Raw genomic sequence first — 18,487 nt, forward strand, 5'->3', positions numbered from 1 at the left:
TTAACCAATAATTCAACTGTTATAACCTTTGTCAAGTCAACATAACCTACAAAAAAACATTAATTGTATTGCTTTAATTTTTTCAAAGCTTACATCTTACATAAATAGTAATTATTGTTGTGTTTGTTTGCTGCAGATGTTCCTGGAGTTGTAGCAACTGCACATGATGGAGGGAGTGGGGCTGAAACTACCGATAACATCGAAAATGAATTACGAGATATACTTGAATCAAGCCCAGAGGAGACCTATCAGGATTCAGGTTCCGAGTTCCAGATCATCGCAGCAGGAGCTCTTCTCCAAATTTGCAACATATTATTGAAGATTTGTCTAATGAAGAAGACCAGTCGTCAGTTTCTACAAAGACGACAAGGAAAAATGTGAGAAAAAACAAACGAGCTAAAGGTGAGGAAAACACTAACACTAAAGGCGTTCTCGTTCTCGCTAAGACGATAAATACACAATATCAATGTCCCTGTAAAGAAAAATGTCACGAGAAGATCGACCCTGAAAGACAAAGAGTACTATTTTCCAAATTTTATGAATTATCAAATTTCAATTTGCAAAGCTCATACCTGTGTTCACTCGTAAATGTCGTAATTAAAGCAAGATCATGTAAACAAAATGCAAACGATGCCACAACAAAGCCCAGAGAATTTTCCAGACTGTATCATTTACAAGTGAACGGAAAACAAATTTGTGCTTGCAAGTTATTTTTCAAACATGTCCTTCAAGTATCAGATGGACGTCTCACAAGGGTTTTGAAAAATAAAACAGTTGGTGATACACCCCCTATTGACAAGCGAGGTAAATATGTCCCAAAAAACAAAACCCCTGAGCTGAAAGAAAATGCAGTAAAGGAGTTCATTATTACTTTTCCAAAATACGATTCACACTACACCAGACACAAAAGTGAGACAAGACAGTATTTGCCACCTGATTTGAATTTGACAATAATGTATTCCTAATATAGAAAGAACATATTCACTGAGAAGTTCAACTTATTATTCCATGCTCCTATAACAGATTCATGTAAGAAATGCTATAATTTCAAAGTAAATATAAAGGCTTGTGAAAATAGTGAACATTACAAGGAGGCTGAACTTACTACTGCCAAGGAGATTCATTTAAGAAAAGCGGAAAGTGCCATGAATAATATGAAAATTGATATACAGTATGCAAAAGAAAACAATGACACCACAGTAATTATATTTGATCTAGTGAAGACTCTTCCAACTCTGGTAATTTCCAACTGAAATATGCTATTATAAACGGCAGTTATGGACTTACTGTTTAGGGATTCACAATGCTGCTAAATAGGTTAATATTTATTAAAATTTATTAGAGATAATGTACGTACAAAGAAACTAATAATGTACTTAAACCAATGTAGTGGTCAGAACCGCAATATAAAAATTGCGGTGTTGTGTATGTACATTGTATCAACTGCAGCTTATACTGTGGAAAAGATTGATCACAAATTTACAGTGAGTGGCCATTCCTACTCATCTTGTGACCGAGCTTTCGGCTTCATAGAAAAGCAGAAGAGGTATTTCTCAAACATATACATTCCGTAGCATTGGAACACCGTGATAACAGTAGCGAGAAAAAATAATCCATTCAAGGTAGTACAGATGAAACGAGACGATTTCATAACGACGAAAGCCTTAGAAAGTAACATTACGAACATAAAGACAAGCGTTGATAGGTCTAAAGTAGAGTGGCTAAAAATGCAGTCTATGCTGTATAGTAGGATGCATCCATTCTCCATGTATTTTAAATATTCGAATAATCCAGAAGTCCTTTTTACTAAAGTTAACTTCAGTAAAAGGAATTCTCAAGACGCTGCTAACCTAGAGCTCGAAACACTCTATCCGGATGAAAGAAAAATCAATTCTGAAAAAAAAAGGCCCTTTATTTTCTTTTGTTATTTTATTATTTCACATTAGTCTGTGTAGCTGTGTAATGGCTATCTTGTTTTGCCAATCCTAGAATGTATTTCTTCGTTACTCACTGCTTTTGATGTTATTTGGACTCCCAAGTATTTAAAGGTTTCAGTTGATTTTATAGTTCCTATTTCCATTTGTAGGTTTTCTGATTTTTCTCCTGTAACTAAATACTCGGTTTTTTGTATATTGTCAGGCCCCAGTTGGCGTACTCCTCCTCCAGTTTTCTAAGCATATAGTCTATATCGCTCTTGTCTTCAGCTAGAATGGCTTGGTCGTCAGCAAAGTGTATCGTGTACAATCTCTCGTCTTCGATTGGAATGCCAATATTGCAGCATTTTCTTCTCCACACTGAGAGCGACTCATTCAGATATATTTTGAAGAGTGTAGGTGCTATGCAGCAGCCTTGCTTGAGACACTTACTAATACGAGTTTCTTTAGTTAATTTGTTTTCAGTTTTAATGTTAAACGCCGCCATATTTTTGTAAAGCTGTTGTACTGCTTTTATATTTTTTTTATTTATTCCTTGTTTTTCCATTGCTACCAATAACATTGACAGTGGTACACTATCGTATGCATTTGTCATATCTATAAAGACTACATGAGTTGAAAAGTTGTTGGCTAATCTTTATTCAATAACTTGCTTAAGAGCAAATATGCTGTCTATACAGGATCTGCCTGCACGAAAGAAGAAATCAAGCAAAATGAAACACAACAATCATAACAGACTTCTTCTTCTTTAGGTGTTGTATCCCTATTCAGACGATGGCCAATATCATATAATACAATATCAATAATTCTTCTACTGTGGTACTAGCCCATTTAATTCTATGTTTAAAGTATTCTGTTTTTCTTCTCTTTATGGTGTTTGTGAGCAAGCATTCTGAATTTACTATTTTCAAAATATCTTTATTAGAAGTGTGCAAAACCCATGATATTTTAGGATCCGTCGATAGCACCACAATTCGAATGCTTCTATATTGTTAAGCAATGTGGTTTTTATTGTCCATGTCTCACAACCATATAATAGGATAGATCACATATACCATTTCAGTACCTTCTTATGAATATGTATCGACAGGTTTCTGTTACATGAAACTTCTTTCCAGGTCATAAAAGCCTCACGTGCTATTTCGATACTGGTTATTATCTCTTCACCAGAGTCACAATTTACAGTTAACCAACTGCCGAGATATTTCTTTCTAACAAGCGAAAGCAAACCTTGATCTGTATTATTCTGTCCAACTTCCATCCACTTTGTCTTTGAAATATTAATTTTATTAAATTTAAGCCCTCTCTGATAACTTGCTTTACTGAATAGACTTACTAATGGTTAGAGATCTTGTAAATGTTCTGTAAGAAGGCTGTGTAACAAACTGCTGCTGGATAATATACGGTGACATTCCAGATAGTACTTATAAGCTTAAATGTACATAGAGGTCACAGTGAAGAAAAAAAAAAAAGATTTTAGGAAAATTTACCAGCTCATTTGAATTAGAAAACATGTGATTTTTTGCATATCTGTTTTTTTGTCTGCTATTTAATTTCGATTCTGAGACATTGTTTAACAAACAAATAAATAGTTAATTATATAATTCTTGTTTATTTCCAAAGAAAAATTTAATTATAAGTGTTTATTATAAGAAAAATATTGTAACTTACCTGATGATGATGTGATATGTTGAGTTGATAATGATCTCGCAGGAATATTCGCCGTTTGCGACCTAGTGAAATGTCTGTCTAGAGTTGAAGTAGCTCCTGGACGACCGTATCCGCTATACAGACCACTTTCCATCTAAATAATATTGTTTTGTTAATAAATGAATATAAATTTCTCTAAATTACAAGATGTTAAGCCCGTTAAAATTTGGAGGAAGAAAAATATTTGTTGTAGAATAATATTATTAGTAATTGATTTATTTTAGTCTAATTGGTAATTTAAGGAATATAGTGGGTACTAAAATGCATTGTATTCTTAAATATACTATTTTATGTAACTATATACTTATGTTATAAAAGCAATAAATTGTTTAAATACCACAACAAAAGTCAGAACGCAATGAATAGGTCCCTTCAGGTAAAATGATGCCCTTGAGTATTTTAAAAGTAAGGGCCAAAAATAAAAATGTATTGGTAAGTGAACTAAAAGTAGACCACTTTTACCACCACTTCATACGAGAAATGTCAGAAAATTATTGATACTTTCTTTTAGATAACAGTTTATTCGAAAAGCCTTAGTCAATTCACTACAAAATTGCCTAAAGAATTGGAGACTTACTTAAAGAAGTATGCTTTGGTGATGAAAGATAGATTTTTTGGCATGCCGACGAAAAAGATTGGTGAAATGACCTACGAGCTTAATGAACGGAACGGTATTAAACACGGGTTTTCTAAAAACCAAAAGTCAGTTGAAATGGCTTGACCTAGAGATTTTCTAAAGAGGCACCCAGAGCTTTTTTTTTTAAACTGCTGAAGCTATCTGACCTGCTAGAGTGAGAGGTTTTAATAAAGAGGCAATTGTTAAGTTTTCCCAAGTTTAAAAAAAATAGCAAATAAAAATACCATCCTATGAGAATATAATATAACATAAATGAGTCTGGTATCCGGATGGTCTCTAGCAAGATGGCCAAAATCTTAGCACATAAAGTGTAGAAACCGGTTCGTTTCCTAACAAGCGCTGAAAAGAGACAAAGTATCATCGTTGTTCCTTGTGTAAATGCTGCGGGTTAATTTATTTCTTAAGCAATAATATTCTTTCGGAAAAAACAAATAAATGATTATTTCAACGTGCCCCATATGGAACATTTTGTTCTTGCTACGAATCTGGAATATTAACTATTGATTATAATAAAGCATTCGATAAAGTACGACATAAACAATTAATGAATGTCCTGAAATCAAAGAAGATTGACTACAACGACCTCAGGATCATATTAAATTTCTACTATAAACAGCGAGCAAAAGTACGTGTTAACGAACAGCTGTCAGAAGAAATTGAAATAAGATGTGGAGTGAGACAGGGATGCGTATTGTCGCCAATTATTTTTAATGCCTACTCCGAAGAGATCCTGAAAAACGCTCTTGGGGGTAAAACAGCTGGAATAAAGGTAAATTGAGTTCCCATTAACAGCATTAGATATGCGGACGACACTGTGATCTTATCCGAAAATATTGAAGATCTTCAGGGACTGGTGATCAGAATAGCGGAGTATGGAAAAGAGTATGGTCTAACAATGAATGTCAAGAAGACGAAATTTATGAGAATTTTGAAAAGTCAAAGAAATAACGAGAATCTTCTAATAAACTGAACCTACGTCGAACAAGTGGACAAATCTGCATATCTGGGAACAATGATTAACTCCACAAATTATTACATTCAGGAGATGAAAATCAGAATAGAAAAGGCTAAAGCAAATTTTAACAAAATGAGAAGAGTGCTATGTACAAGGGATTTAAAATTGGAACTAAAAGTTAGGTTGGCGGGGTGCTATGTTTTTTCGACTTTATTTTATGGAATGGAATCTTGGACCTTGAATGCAACATCAATGAAAAAAACTAGAATCATTCGAGCTGTGGGTGTATAGAAAAATTCTGAAAATATCGTGGACAGAACACGTCACAAACAAAGAGGTTCTGAGAAGGATGAATAAAGAAATAGAAATTTTAAATACAATTAAAACAAGAAAATTGGAATATCTCGGACATATTACACGTAGAGAGAAATACACCTTGCTCCAACTGATTATACAGAGGAAGATCCAAGGAAAGAGAAGCATGGGGAGGCGTAGAATGTCATGGCTGCTCAACCTAAGAGAGTGGTACGGATGTACATCAAATGAACTTTTCAGAGCAGCCGTCTCAAACGTCCAAATAGCTATGATGATTGCCGACCTCCGCCGCGGAGATGGCACTTGAAGAAGAAGAAAGTATTTCCAACAACATAAACAATGCGCAGTTAAAAATAACGTCCTCTTATTGCTTGATGGTCATTCAAGCTACAAGTCTGACGAAGGCTATAGAGAAAATGGAATTATATGCTGCTGTATAAGCTGGTAACTCCATATAACATAGACTGCTTGTTCGCAAAAGCATATCGAAGAACTTAATAATAGACTTAGTGAATTCGAGACAACAGTCAACATCTGTCCTTTTAATCCCACCATAAATCCCAGATTAGAAATTTAAACTATCGTTTACAACTGATCGATCTATAGTAAAAAATGAAACAAGTTATACCATCCATGAACAAAGACCTTCTCCACAAAGGGACACTTCTTCGCTTCCAAGTACTTTATTTATCGGGAAAAGAAAAGTTCGTATAATAAAACTTATACGAATACGAACATAAGACTTTTTCTAAACACATATCATCATCATCATTGGTGCTACAGCCCTATAAAAGAGCCTCGACCTTCCCAAGTCTATTACGCCAGTCAGTTCTATCCATTGCCAACTGTTGCCAGTTTGCTGCGCCTATTTGTCTATCATCCTCATCTACACCATCCCTCCATCTGAGTTTTGGTCTACCCATTTTTCTACTTCCCACAGGTTGTGACATAAGGATTCTTCTAGGAGGGTTGTTCTGCTGTGATCTTGCCAGATGTCCTGCCCATCTTAGTCTTCCTATTTTTATAAAGGATACTACGTCTCATCTTATAACTATCATAGGATACTATGTCTATCTATTTCTACCACCAAATATATGTTTATATCTGTGATATATCTCCTAGTTGTACCTCCTTCTCCAAACACCATTTTCACAGATGCCACCAAATATTCTTCTCAGGATCCTTCGTTCAAATATAAGCAGGAGATTTTCATCTGCCTTGGAAATGGTCCATGCCTCCGACCCATATGTCAACACTGGTTGTATAAGGGTTTTGCATATGGTTATTTTTGTTTTTTGGCTTAAGTTTCTGCTTCTCATATGTCTACTCAGTACAAAATAGCATTTATTTGCTAGGATTATTCTTCGCTTGCTTTCTTCCGTCATGACGTTCTCCTTGGTGATCAGGGAGCCTAAGTATGTGAATTTGTCCACCACTTCAAAGGTAGAATTATCAACCGTGAATTGGTGGCCGATGTTTCTGGCTCTATTGTTGGGTGTTGATGCCATTATCTTAGTTCTAAACACATATAAGCGGCCTTAAATAGCTCAACGAAATGAAGAACCATCAGCAAAAGTACGAGAGAGGTGTTTTTATTTTGGTAGACAGAAAAACCGGACTACAACGATGACATGCAGCATTTGTCTCAGATCAGTCTGCAAGGATCATTCTGTTGCTGTTGTTACTTGCACACAATGATAAAATAAAGATGACAGCTCAGAGGATGTGCAATAAATATTTATCATTTTAACTGTTATTTTTTATATTTTAGTATTAATATTATGTCTCTTTGGTTTCAAAAAATTTGTTGATAACAATTGCATTCTATCTGACTTACTCTAAATGTTCAATATTATTAATATATTAATAAATAAGGTTTATAACAAACAACTAAGTGTATTTTTTCAAAAAAAAAATAAAAAATAAACAAAACTACTGTTTTTAAGTGTATTCTCTTGTGGCGTATAAAGTACGCCACGCGTGTACTTTTAGCAAGTAGTTACAGATAAAATAAAAGTTATAACAATTATTGTATTTTGTTACTTGAAAATAAAATTTATTTACAATATTCTTAATAAATTATTTTGTTAATTTCCATTACCGTTATTTTAATATTTTTATTTTTACAATGTTTCTAAACATTGTAAACAAAATGTCAACTATAACACACAAAGTATTATTTGATCAGGAAGTATAGAAAAAGTTGCTTGAATTTTTAATCGCCTCTATCGTTGTTTTGCCGGCTATAACTAACCTATCTCATATAATGACAGTTCATGTTTGTTGTTTACTTTTTAAACAGTTTTATACCGAAACGTTCAAATCAAGTTTGTTTATATTTGGGATTAACACGCGATACGATATTCAGTCCAGAGTTTTTCGAGTTATGATAACAGCTGCATTTAGTAAAGGATAATATTTCATTTAGAACTTTTCCAAACTCAATATATTTTAATTTTTCTATTTACAGAAGAAGGGAAAAATATCTTAATGCAACTTTTGAACTTTTAGGAAAATATTGATAATATTAAGGGTTGTAATAGAAGTTTCCCTTACAGATAAAATAAGCTTTAAAGGTCGTAGCATATTATCGTGCACGTTGCGTTTCCAGCATATAGCGGTTAGTTTCCGAAAAATATAATTTAAATGGTTTTAAATATGAACAACGCACACTGTCCGGAACATAGCGTTTCAGACACTTAACGGTTCCGTTCAGTATATTTGAAAACAATATTTTACTGATGTCGACGGCTCTGTAACGAGCCGTAACCGGTTGGTAAGGATAATGTAAATTAGATGTCCGTCATTTTCTCCTTGTTTATTTAGGTATTTGTTTGATTTTGATACAGAGTATTTAAAAAAATAATTTTCGAGGCTATTTTGTCATTTATACATGTGTTTTTATTGCTTTGTGACAATTAATCACGGAAGTGATACCTCTTCTTTTTAAAACTACTTTTTGGTTTGATATTGAATCCTATTCATTTTAAAAAATTGATAAACCTATTAATTATTATTAAATTCTTAATTGTTTATCACTTCCGTGATTAATTGTCACAAAGCAATAAAAACACATGCATAAATGACAAAATAGTCTCGAAAATTATTTTTTTAAATACCCTGTATCAAAATCAAACATAGACCTAAATAAACAACTAGGGGAAGACGACGGATATCTAATTAACATTATCCTTACAAACCGGTTACGACTCGGTTACTACGGTAAAATATTGTTTTCGAATATACTGAACGGAAACGTTAAGTGTCTGAAACGCTATGTTCCGGACAGTGTGCGTTGTTCATATTTAAAACCATTTAAATTATATTTTTCGGAAACTAAACGCTGTGTGCTGGAAACGCAACATGCACGATAATATGCCACGACCTTTACCCTTATGTATTTAAACACATACGCCGTTTGAAATTATAGAACATTTTATATGAACTTCACAAAGCAAATTATTAACGATGTTACTGAGGTGTTAGTTCACAAACAGAGCCGGGAAAAATCCTTTCTTCGCTTTATAGTGGAAGGTGTGGAGGTTGCACCGGTCAAATCGATTAAATGTCTGGGAGTCTGGTTGTCGGAAGGACTAAGGTTCGGAGTAAACATCCAAAAGATGGTAGAGAAGGCGAACCGAAATTTGGAGGCGTTGATACTGCTGATGCCAAACATTGGAGCTCCAGGTAGCACCAAAAGAAAGGTGCTAAATGGAGTTTTCCAGTCGGTGGTAACCTACGCTGCCCCCGTGTGGTGTAGCGTACTAAACACTGCGAAATACGCTAAGCTGATAGAGACTTCGCAAAGGCGAATGCTCCTCAGGGTATCTAGTGCATATATTCAAATGGGGCTCTATATGTCATTGGAGCGGTGATACCGATCGTTTTGTTGTACAAAGAGCGAGCGGAGGTGTATGCGAGGAGAATGGATGTAAATATAGATGAGAATGAGAGGGAAAGAGCGATAGTAGAGTGGCAGAGAGAATGGGCGAATGATAGCGAAAAGGCAAGGTGGACGAAGGAGCTTATTTCCGATGTGAGGCCGTGGTGGGAATGTAAATCCAGGAAACTAGACTACTTCCTGGCCGGACATGGTAGTTTTGGCAACTTCACAAATAGAATCGGCAAATCTTCCTTGGCAGACTGTACTGTTTGGGGGGTACCGGACGCTTAGGCCCACATAGAGAGGGGCAAATGAGAGGGGAGATTTCGAGATTCGAATGGGTTTCGGGCTGGATAAAAGAAACATTGTAAACATAATGTTGAGAGGAGAGAAAGAATGGAGAGAAGTACACTGTCTGATTTCTGGGGTGATGAAGAAAAGGAGCAGGAGGACAAAGGAGGAAATTGAGCCAGGGATCTGAAATTTATGGTTAATATTATTTATTAGTTTATGGCCTAACGTCTGAAACATTTTCTGATTTACGGTAATAGGTATGGTTATTTATAAATTTTTAGTTTTTTATTTTAGTTGTTCTTGAGTGGCAAGACCACCTCTCTGGAACGGTGGTTAAGGTTTTAGCCGGAACATTGTTAATCCGGCACTACCCTGGGGTCTTCTGGCCTAGTATCCTACTCGGCCGAAAGATACCAGGGTGTCTTGTTGAGTGACGTAGATGTCCAAAAAAGATTTCCCCCACCGTTGCCTCTCAGAATTCAATTAATACCTTCTTAGGCTCTTACTGGAATTTGGCAGTTCGGCAATTAAAAAAAAAGATTAATCAATATTATATAATATTAATTATTGTTTAATGTATTGTTTAATAATAGTTTTGTGTATTAATTCTGAGGCACGAGTGCTGAGTTGCAATTCGCGTGTAATTGCAAGAATGTACTTCTACATTCAATTGAAAAACTAGAATAAACCGGGCCTCCATAAAATAAATATGTGTCTTTAGCTACTTAATATTGAAAAGAACCTATCTATAATCTGTAAATAATAAATCTATAATCTCTAAAGGTATCCAATAAGCTATGGTGGATATTTGCTTTGTGAAATCCAATAAAATGCACAATTTATCATATTTTAAAAGATTTTTAAAAAAATAATTGATTATAAGCTACTTACATTTTTTAAAGCATCGTGGATATTTTCTGCGCTGTAGGTAAACCTCGCGGCGCGCTGTTGATTCAGGACATCCCTCGACGCTCGTATCTGCTCGTAGATGGCTGATGTCGAAGGAGTTCTGCTCAACCATTGCCTGTACTCATCTGAAGAGAACACACTAGTTGACGAAGGTATTCTTCCTTTAGTGTATGAAAATAATAATATTTGTTTTTGGATGTACGTATCATGATGTATCTACTGATTTAAAATGTAGAAAATTTTATTACTACGTAGGTATTTTATCTGTGAAATTCAATACATCTAACGTGAAAAACAAATATAATCTTTTAAAAAGTAAAAGAAATATATTGACTAGTAAATATGGATGGATCTCACATAAATCATTTGAAATTTACATCAATATGCTATTGAAGGGTGGTATAATTATTAGTCCATTCGTCAAAGATTTGATCTCTAAAAATCATACAAAAAAGCTGAATTTTCCTGAGAATATTATTTCTTGGACTTCTAAAAAGATGCAAAAAAGTTTCACAATTTTACCCTCTTGCTTTTCCATGAAGCGACCGGTGATTTTCAATGTCAAGTACATGCGCAAAATCAATTTTAAATAAAATCTATATCAACTCGACCACAAAAATTCGATATCTTTTGATCAAAGTGTCCTATCGACAAAAATCAAAATGCGTTTTAAAGGTGAAAAGTGCAGCTTGCTTATAATTTTTTTTTATATTGCCGCCAATGAAAGTCAGTTTCTATAAAGGTGTTAAATAAATAAACGTTTAGCGATTTTTACCACTTTTTAAAATTCTCATGAGATCAATCAAATGTATCAACTTTATTGACCGATCACTATAGAATTTTCATTATTAGAGCCTGATATTTGAGCCAGAATATATTGCCTGAAATTTTGGTTTAGACTTTTAGCAACAAATGTAAGGCATTTAAAATATGCCCAAAATGCTTTCATGAAATGCTTTCACAAAAACGGTATTAGGTTAAATTTGGAGCTGAATTTGTGTCGTTCTAAAAAACATACTTATATAACCAAAAAGGAGCAGTTTTACCGTTTTAGATCGTTTATAATGTGAAAGTTTAAATTGCATATTTCAAATGCCTCACATTTTGTGATAAAACTTAAAAACCGAAATTTCAGGCTATATGTTTTGAATACTGGCCTTTAATAATAAAAATTCCATAGTGACCCGTCAATGAAAGTAATAAATTGATCTCATGAGAATCGTAAAAAATGGTGAATTTATTTATGTAACACCTTTATAGAAACTGATTTCATTTGCGTCAAAATGCAAAGATTGCATACGAAAGCTGCTCTTCACCTTTAACAGGTTGACTGCGTTCCCAAAATATGTCAACCCAAGAAAAGTGCGTTACCGGTCCCTCGGGACCGGTGGCTTGACGCCAACACGGTGCATTACCGACCGTCGGGGACCGGTAGTGACGTAATTAGTTTTTATATTTTTACAGTTTTATAATATAAATTATACGAGATTTAAGATCAGTTTTTAACAGTAAAAACATTTTAAAACTTACCATTGTCATTCGTTTTTTGATCAGGTTTCCTGTTAAGAATATTTTAAAGTATTAAGACAGCTTACTATTTTTTACAGATCTAGATTAAAAGATCAAAACTTCTTAATATTTTATTAGTGTAAATGATATTTGAAAACAAAAAAACATGTAGACTAAATAATATTTGTGTCCTTAGTTATTAAACAAAAAAAAAACAAAAATTTTCAGGAAAATAAAAGATTTTTTCGTAGTTATTAAAAAAACAATCAAGTTTCAGAAAAATAGATTATTTTTTATGAATGCTATTAAAGCAAGATAAACACATTCCTGGTTGTCCAGGACATTCATTGCAGTAACTTGTTACTTTTGTCACCATATTACTTGCCTGTTTGCTTGAATGTGTTTCTCTTAATTTATGATAGCATCCTTGGCATTGTCTTCTCCTTTTCTTTCCAGGTCCTGACGGTTTAACAAAAGTATGTGGAACTCTTTTGGGAGTAGTGGTGTTTTCGTGTGCAGCTGTAGTAACAAGTAACTCCTGCGTCAAGTTTCTTGTTACAACCAGGCATTTACAATAGATGTTCCAAGCAAAAATTCGAAGGCTAGTTTACGGTACCATTTTAAACTTTTTCTTAAAATCGAATGATAAGAACTCATGTGATCACTAAAGTCTACTCCTTTTTTTGCTTGATTGTAATCAATAATTGCCTTTGGTTTCAATACAAACTCACGTTGCCAGTTTCACTTTCCTGTTGGTTCTAAGGTAGTTGTATGGGTTGGATCAGTGCTTAACATCACAACTGGCCGTTTGTCCATCCATTTTATAATACGTAAGGAGTTGTTCTATGTACCCCAACTTTCTCCCTTTTTCATTTTTTTAGGTACCGTTTTGGGAATACCTCTTCTGTTGGACCTCAGGGTTCCACAAATTAAATTATTTGTTTTTTGAATAATGATTTGGCTAAAGGTAAACTCGAGTAATAATTATCAGCATACAAGTAGCCATAGTAGCCATTTTCGAATTCAACATGTTCAAAAAGATCATACACTATCTGCTCACTCTGAGCAGTATTTGCATTGGTAGTCGTATTTTTACCACGATAAACGATTATGTTGTTAGTATAACCATTCACTGTACATAACTTATATAATTTAATTCCATACGGGTGTGTTTTATTTGGCAGATATTGCTTTATTTGCAGTCTTCCTTGATAAGGTACTATACTTTTATCGACTACCAAAATCCGTTCTGGAGTTAATGCAGCTTGAAAAATTTTATTCAGTACTTTTAAAACATCTCCTAACTTATAGAGCCGATCATCTTTATTACACTGCTGATTATTACAAAAATGAATGCAACGCATCAGTAAAAGGAACCTGTTTCGTCTCATGGTAGTCGTAATAAACTCATTCCTGAACATGGGATCTTTCGACCAATATAAATTTATTGCGGGACCATCAACTAATCCCATAACTATACATATTAAAAAAAAACATTCAGTTCGGCTATATCGCAGTCAACCCAGTAACGTATACGTAATTTTGATCGATGTATATTTAGCAACATTTCCCGAGCAAATCTATTTGTTTCAGTGACAGTATTCTGTAAAAGATCATCGGTTACAAATAACTTGTAAGCGTCTATAGGATTTTTTATTTCGTTAACGTTAAAATATAATATAGGCATATTTTGATATTGATTCAACTCACCAGTTTCATTGTCACTCTTACCTATATCATGCTACTTGTTTTCATCATCATTTTCAGATTCGGAGATTTTTTCGTTATCAATTTTTGTCTCATTATCATCGTCGAATAAATCACTCTCACTTACATCACTGTACGATTCATCTGAAGAAAGAACATAGTTTTTGTCGATTACAGAATCAAAAGGATCGTCCTGTTCATTTTCACTGACACTATTTGGCAACTCTGCAAACACATGGTCTCTTAAATCAGTTGGACTTTGGCGCGAATTTACAATACTTAGGTTATCTTCGTCATATTTTTTATTTTCAACTGAAGTACTTGGTTCGTTACACTCTACAGTTTTTGTTTTGTTTGTATCAGCTGTTTGAGCTAAAATCAAAATCTTTTTAACGCGAGATGACATTTTCAGACTAGTAAAACACGGACGTAAACACACCTGCTATTGAAATACAAACGATACTAAATGTCGTTTGACTGCGCAAGCATGCAGATATATAAATATGCACCGGTCCCGCAAGACCGGTCTCGCACCCGAGTAACAAATTGTAATATCTGTGCGTTACCGGCTCCCAAAGCCCGGTACATTTTTTTCTTTTAAAAATGTGTAGAATCTTAAGACAAGTATAATGCTGTTTTTAGCATTTAAAACAAACGAATATTAACGAAGATATGCCTTTCGCAATTTTAAAAAGTTTGCAGTTTTCACACGCCGCACTTTAATAATAACGAACACCGGTCCCAGGGGACCGGTAACGCAGTCAACCTGTTAAAACGCATCTTGATTTTTGTCGATAGGACACTCTAATCAAAAGATATCGGATTTTTACAGTCGAGTTGATATTTCTTTTATTTAAAATTGATTTCGCCCACGTACTGCCATAAGTGAAAATAAACTTTTTTGTTTAAAATAGTAAGTTTTTATTTAAAAATATTTGTGTGCAAGCTTTTAGAATTTGAAAAATTTAATTAATTGCTTTTATTGGAATCTTTTCTTTAAACATAAAATTCTTTAAAGAAGGACACTTGCAACACTGATTATACATATATTTATCTAAAATAATTATAGACAAATAGTCAAAAACTCGCAAACCACAAAGACACAAAAAATATGTTATAGTCCTAAATCACGTTAATACAAATAGTGACCTCCTAGGCCTAGTGGAGATAGAGATCAACAAAAAATTTAATAGAAAAAAAAACAATTACTAAACACCCTTGGAGATTCTAGATAAAATATTACATACCTAAATCAAATTGCTACAAACCAAGTAATGGTGCTGAAAAACACATCATAGAACATACTTAGCTCCGTCCGGTAAAACTCAAAACCCAATCTACAAAGATAGAGGACAATAGATAATAAAAAGATAGATATGTTAAAAAGATCAAATTTTTGAATCACTAGAATCTTCTTATACCGCCGTCTCCTTCCAATGGTTAGTAATTAAATGGCAATTGTATCAGGCCAAGATTTAAAATAATGAAAAATAAATAAAAGATCAATTTAAAAAAGAAGTGGTATTGTAGGTAGACGGTACTGTAGACTAATGCGATACTTCGTACTATATTTTCTGTATTTTTAAATTTTAAATAACATTTTTAAAATTGAATAAAGTAATTGTATTATTTATTTATTATTTCAACGTGTAAATAAGTAAACACGTGGTTATTCTACAGATGATTCAAACAAACAAAAAAATAATATTATAAGATATACTTAGTTCTGAAGCTATTTTCTTGTGGAATTTTAAAGTAATTACTATTTAAATGGGAATAAGCCACAATTAAAGGTAAAAGTAAGTTTATTGACGTTTCAATTTCCACTTCGGAAATTGGTCTCAAAATTAGTAAAATAAACAAATTTTGTTTTTTCGTTACTTGGTGAAAGATTTGATTTTACGTATAATGCGTCTATGTATCCGCTTATACGTATTTCACCCATAGTAGAAGCAACACTAAAATGGCTTCGATCTGGACGGAATAGCGAGATCTGATAAATAAATCCGTAAACTAATTGTCTAAACCAAATGCATATTTCTGCTTTTATCTGTGCCTTCTAAGAATTGCAATGCAAAACAGATGTTGATAAAGATGTAATTACAGATATGGGGAATCTAAAATTTCCTTTTATTTGTTTTTCCTTTTATTTCAATATACTCTTTATGAGTACGTGAAACCAATTAGCTAAGGATTTTTGCTTAGTTGAGGAGATATGTTGTTGAATGCAATTTTAGATTTCCCATGTCGCTAATTTCATCTTTATCAACGTCTGCTTTGCCTTGCAATTCTTAGAAGGCACAGATTAAAGCAGAAATCTGAATTTGGTTTCGAAAATTAGTTTGATTAATTTTATAAAAATGTATTCTTTTCGCCTATCCGATTTAGCAAATCGCTCTATGATTACATCAACATCTAGATATATTCAGGATGCACATTGATGAGTGCTTAATCAGTTAACCTTTCCGCAGAAGTTCTATTTTTATATAAGTCTTTAGACGCTTAAGCGTAGAAAAACTACGCTCTGCTGTTGCTGCACTGACTGGCAGTGTAATTATTATTTGCAGAAATATTCTGATATTTGGATACATATGAATATCGCAGGTTTTCTAATACTTCTAAAATACAATCAGGAAGTTTTCCAATATTTTGCACGACTCTTTTCCACTTTTGAATCCACAGTGAAAACTCTTGTTCTACTGTGGAATATGCAGTAAGTAGTAAGTCCAGTAATATCCTGGAAGGTGTCAACAATTTTTTTAATGCAACTTTATCTTCTGGTGTGTTAGTAGTTTTAGGTAAAACAACTCGAAGATTAAATAGATTCATAACTTTCGGTGAAAGTCGTTCTTTGAAACAGATTCAACATTTGATCTTTTATTTTGAAGAATGCATTTAGTGTCCTCTATGACCTCAGTAACCTACTTAAAATCTAATTTTGGTGACTGAAGAAGACGACTAAGTGATCCAGTTGTACCTAAAACAAAATAAGACAAACTACTGTTTCACAGTTTCACAAATACCTTGGACAGCAGCCCCCAGTTCCTTAATTTGTATTCACTAACGTATCAGACAGAGTTAATTAAACAACAATATTCACTTTGATATTTATTATAGATAAATTATAAAATGTAGCACACAGTCTCAACAATTATAATACATATTCAAATTACAAACAACCAATTCGTAGACAAAACTGAAGATAAGAAATACCTAATACAATATAAAAATGTGCTGATTTCGTGCGAAAAGTCATGTCATGTACATTGAATGAACAATAGTGGGTGGTAATTCTACCTCATCGATAATCGAACGATTCTCTGGCACTCAAATGACGAATTGACAAAATCTGAAAATCGCGTAACTCTTAATTCGTAGAAGTCTTAGTCGAGGTATTACTGTATTTAGAATTTTGTTGATTTTTTAAAGAGCAATTTAAAAAGGCTTCCGTATAATTCTACAGTTACCCCTAGAATAAATGAGTTTAAATAATTTGATAATAATAATTGATTTGATTTAATAAGTTGATGGGTTTTAAATTATATTTTTTAGGATTATTTGATTGATATTTAATTTTGTTTTGGGGGTGGTCATCAACCCCTGGCCCCTTTTGGATCCGCCACTGTGATGTTTAATAGTTCTTTTTGTCGCTATACGCTGGTGTCAACCTCGTCATTAGTGTATTGGTTTTTATGTTTACGAATAAAATGTCCATTTTATTCGTATTCAACTTTTGCATCTGTAGAGCTTACTAATCTGAGCTGCCTAAAAAGATCTGTTTTTTTTCCTGTAGTCTTCATGTGTTATGCATTAAATGATTAAATAAAGATAACTTTATATTCAATATTTATTGGACTATTCCTTTGGCACCAATTTTATAAATATACAAATGCTTGATACCAGATTATATTCTCATAAATTTCCACTTATAAAACAAAATGAAAAATACATACTGTTTAAATAGATCTCCCGTACAAACGGTTGCATTTGTCTAAACGGATTTTTGGTTTTCATTTTTATTGTGTGCATATGAACCATTAGAATCTGCAATCAACATTCATGAATTCTAAAAGTTGCCTCCGGCTTTAAATAATCCCACAATAATTTACCGCCCGTTAAATCCACAGTTTTGTGTTTTTATTTAGCATTTACGTGATTATTTTGAGCGAATAGTCGTTGTGTTTATTACGGATCAGAGAATTTGAAAGATACCGCAATCAGAAAACAGTTTAAAAAAATATTTGAAAGTTATACTGAAAGTGTTATATATATTTCTTAAAATTTAAAGCTGAATATAAATGCAAAAAAATAAGTGATGACGTTTTTGACAGCAAATTAATGCGTAAATAGGAGGAGATATTGAGTTCCTGTTCGACCATTATAAATAATAAAAAAAAATTATTAAAAAAAAATTGTTAATATAGAAATACAGAGCTACGACTAAAAAGTTAATAAACTAGGCAAACAACACTTGATGTGGCGATAGCTAACACCAATAATTTGCGTGTTAAATACAAGGAAAAGATCGCCGAGTACAGAGATCTAGAAATACAGATCAGGAGACAATGAAGAATGGAAAGTACCCAGACAGTACCTATTATTCTACCTACTACTGGTGATATTCCCAAAAACCT

The 18,487-nt window shown here is 33.3% G+C and overlaps 1 protein-coding gene across 2 annotated transcripts in view; it reads right to left on the reverse strand.

The window, feature by feature from the left end:
• Positions 1-18,487, reverse strand: part of RhoGAP100F (Rho GTPase activating protein at 100F) — a 539,358-nt gene that overhangs the window by 70,252 nt on the left and 450,619 nt on the right. For both annotated transcript variants that reach the window (XM_072522830.1, XM_072522831.1), the window contains exons 12-13: positions 10,620-10,762; positions 3,606-3,738 (exon numbers count right to left, since the gene is read on the reverse strand). In XM_072522830.1, the coding sequence (XP_072378931.1) occupies positions 3,606-3,738; positions 10,620-10,762 (276 nt within the window). The remainder of the gene's footprint in view (positions 1-3,605; positions 3,739-10,619; positions 10,763-18,487) is intronic.

The sequence above is a fragment of the Diabrotica undecimpunctata genome, chromosome 2 (assembly GCF_040954645.1).
Source record: "Diabrotica undecimpunctata isolate CICGRU chromosome 2, icDiaUnde3, whole genome shotgun sequence".
Lineage (NCBI taxonomy): Eukaryota > Metazoa > Arthropoda > Insecta > Coleoptera > Chrysomelidae > Diabrotica > Diabrotica undecimpunctata.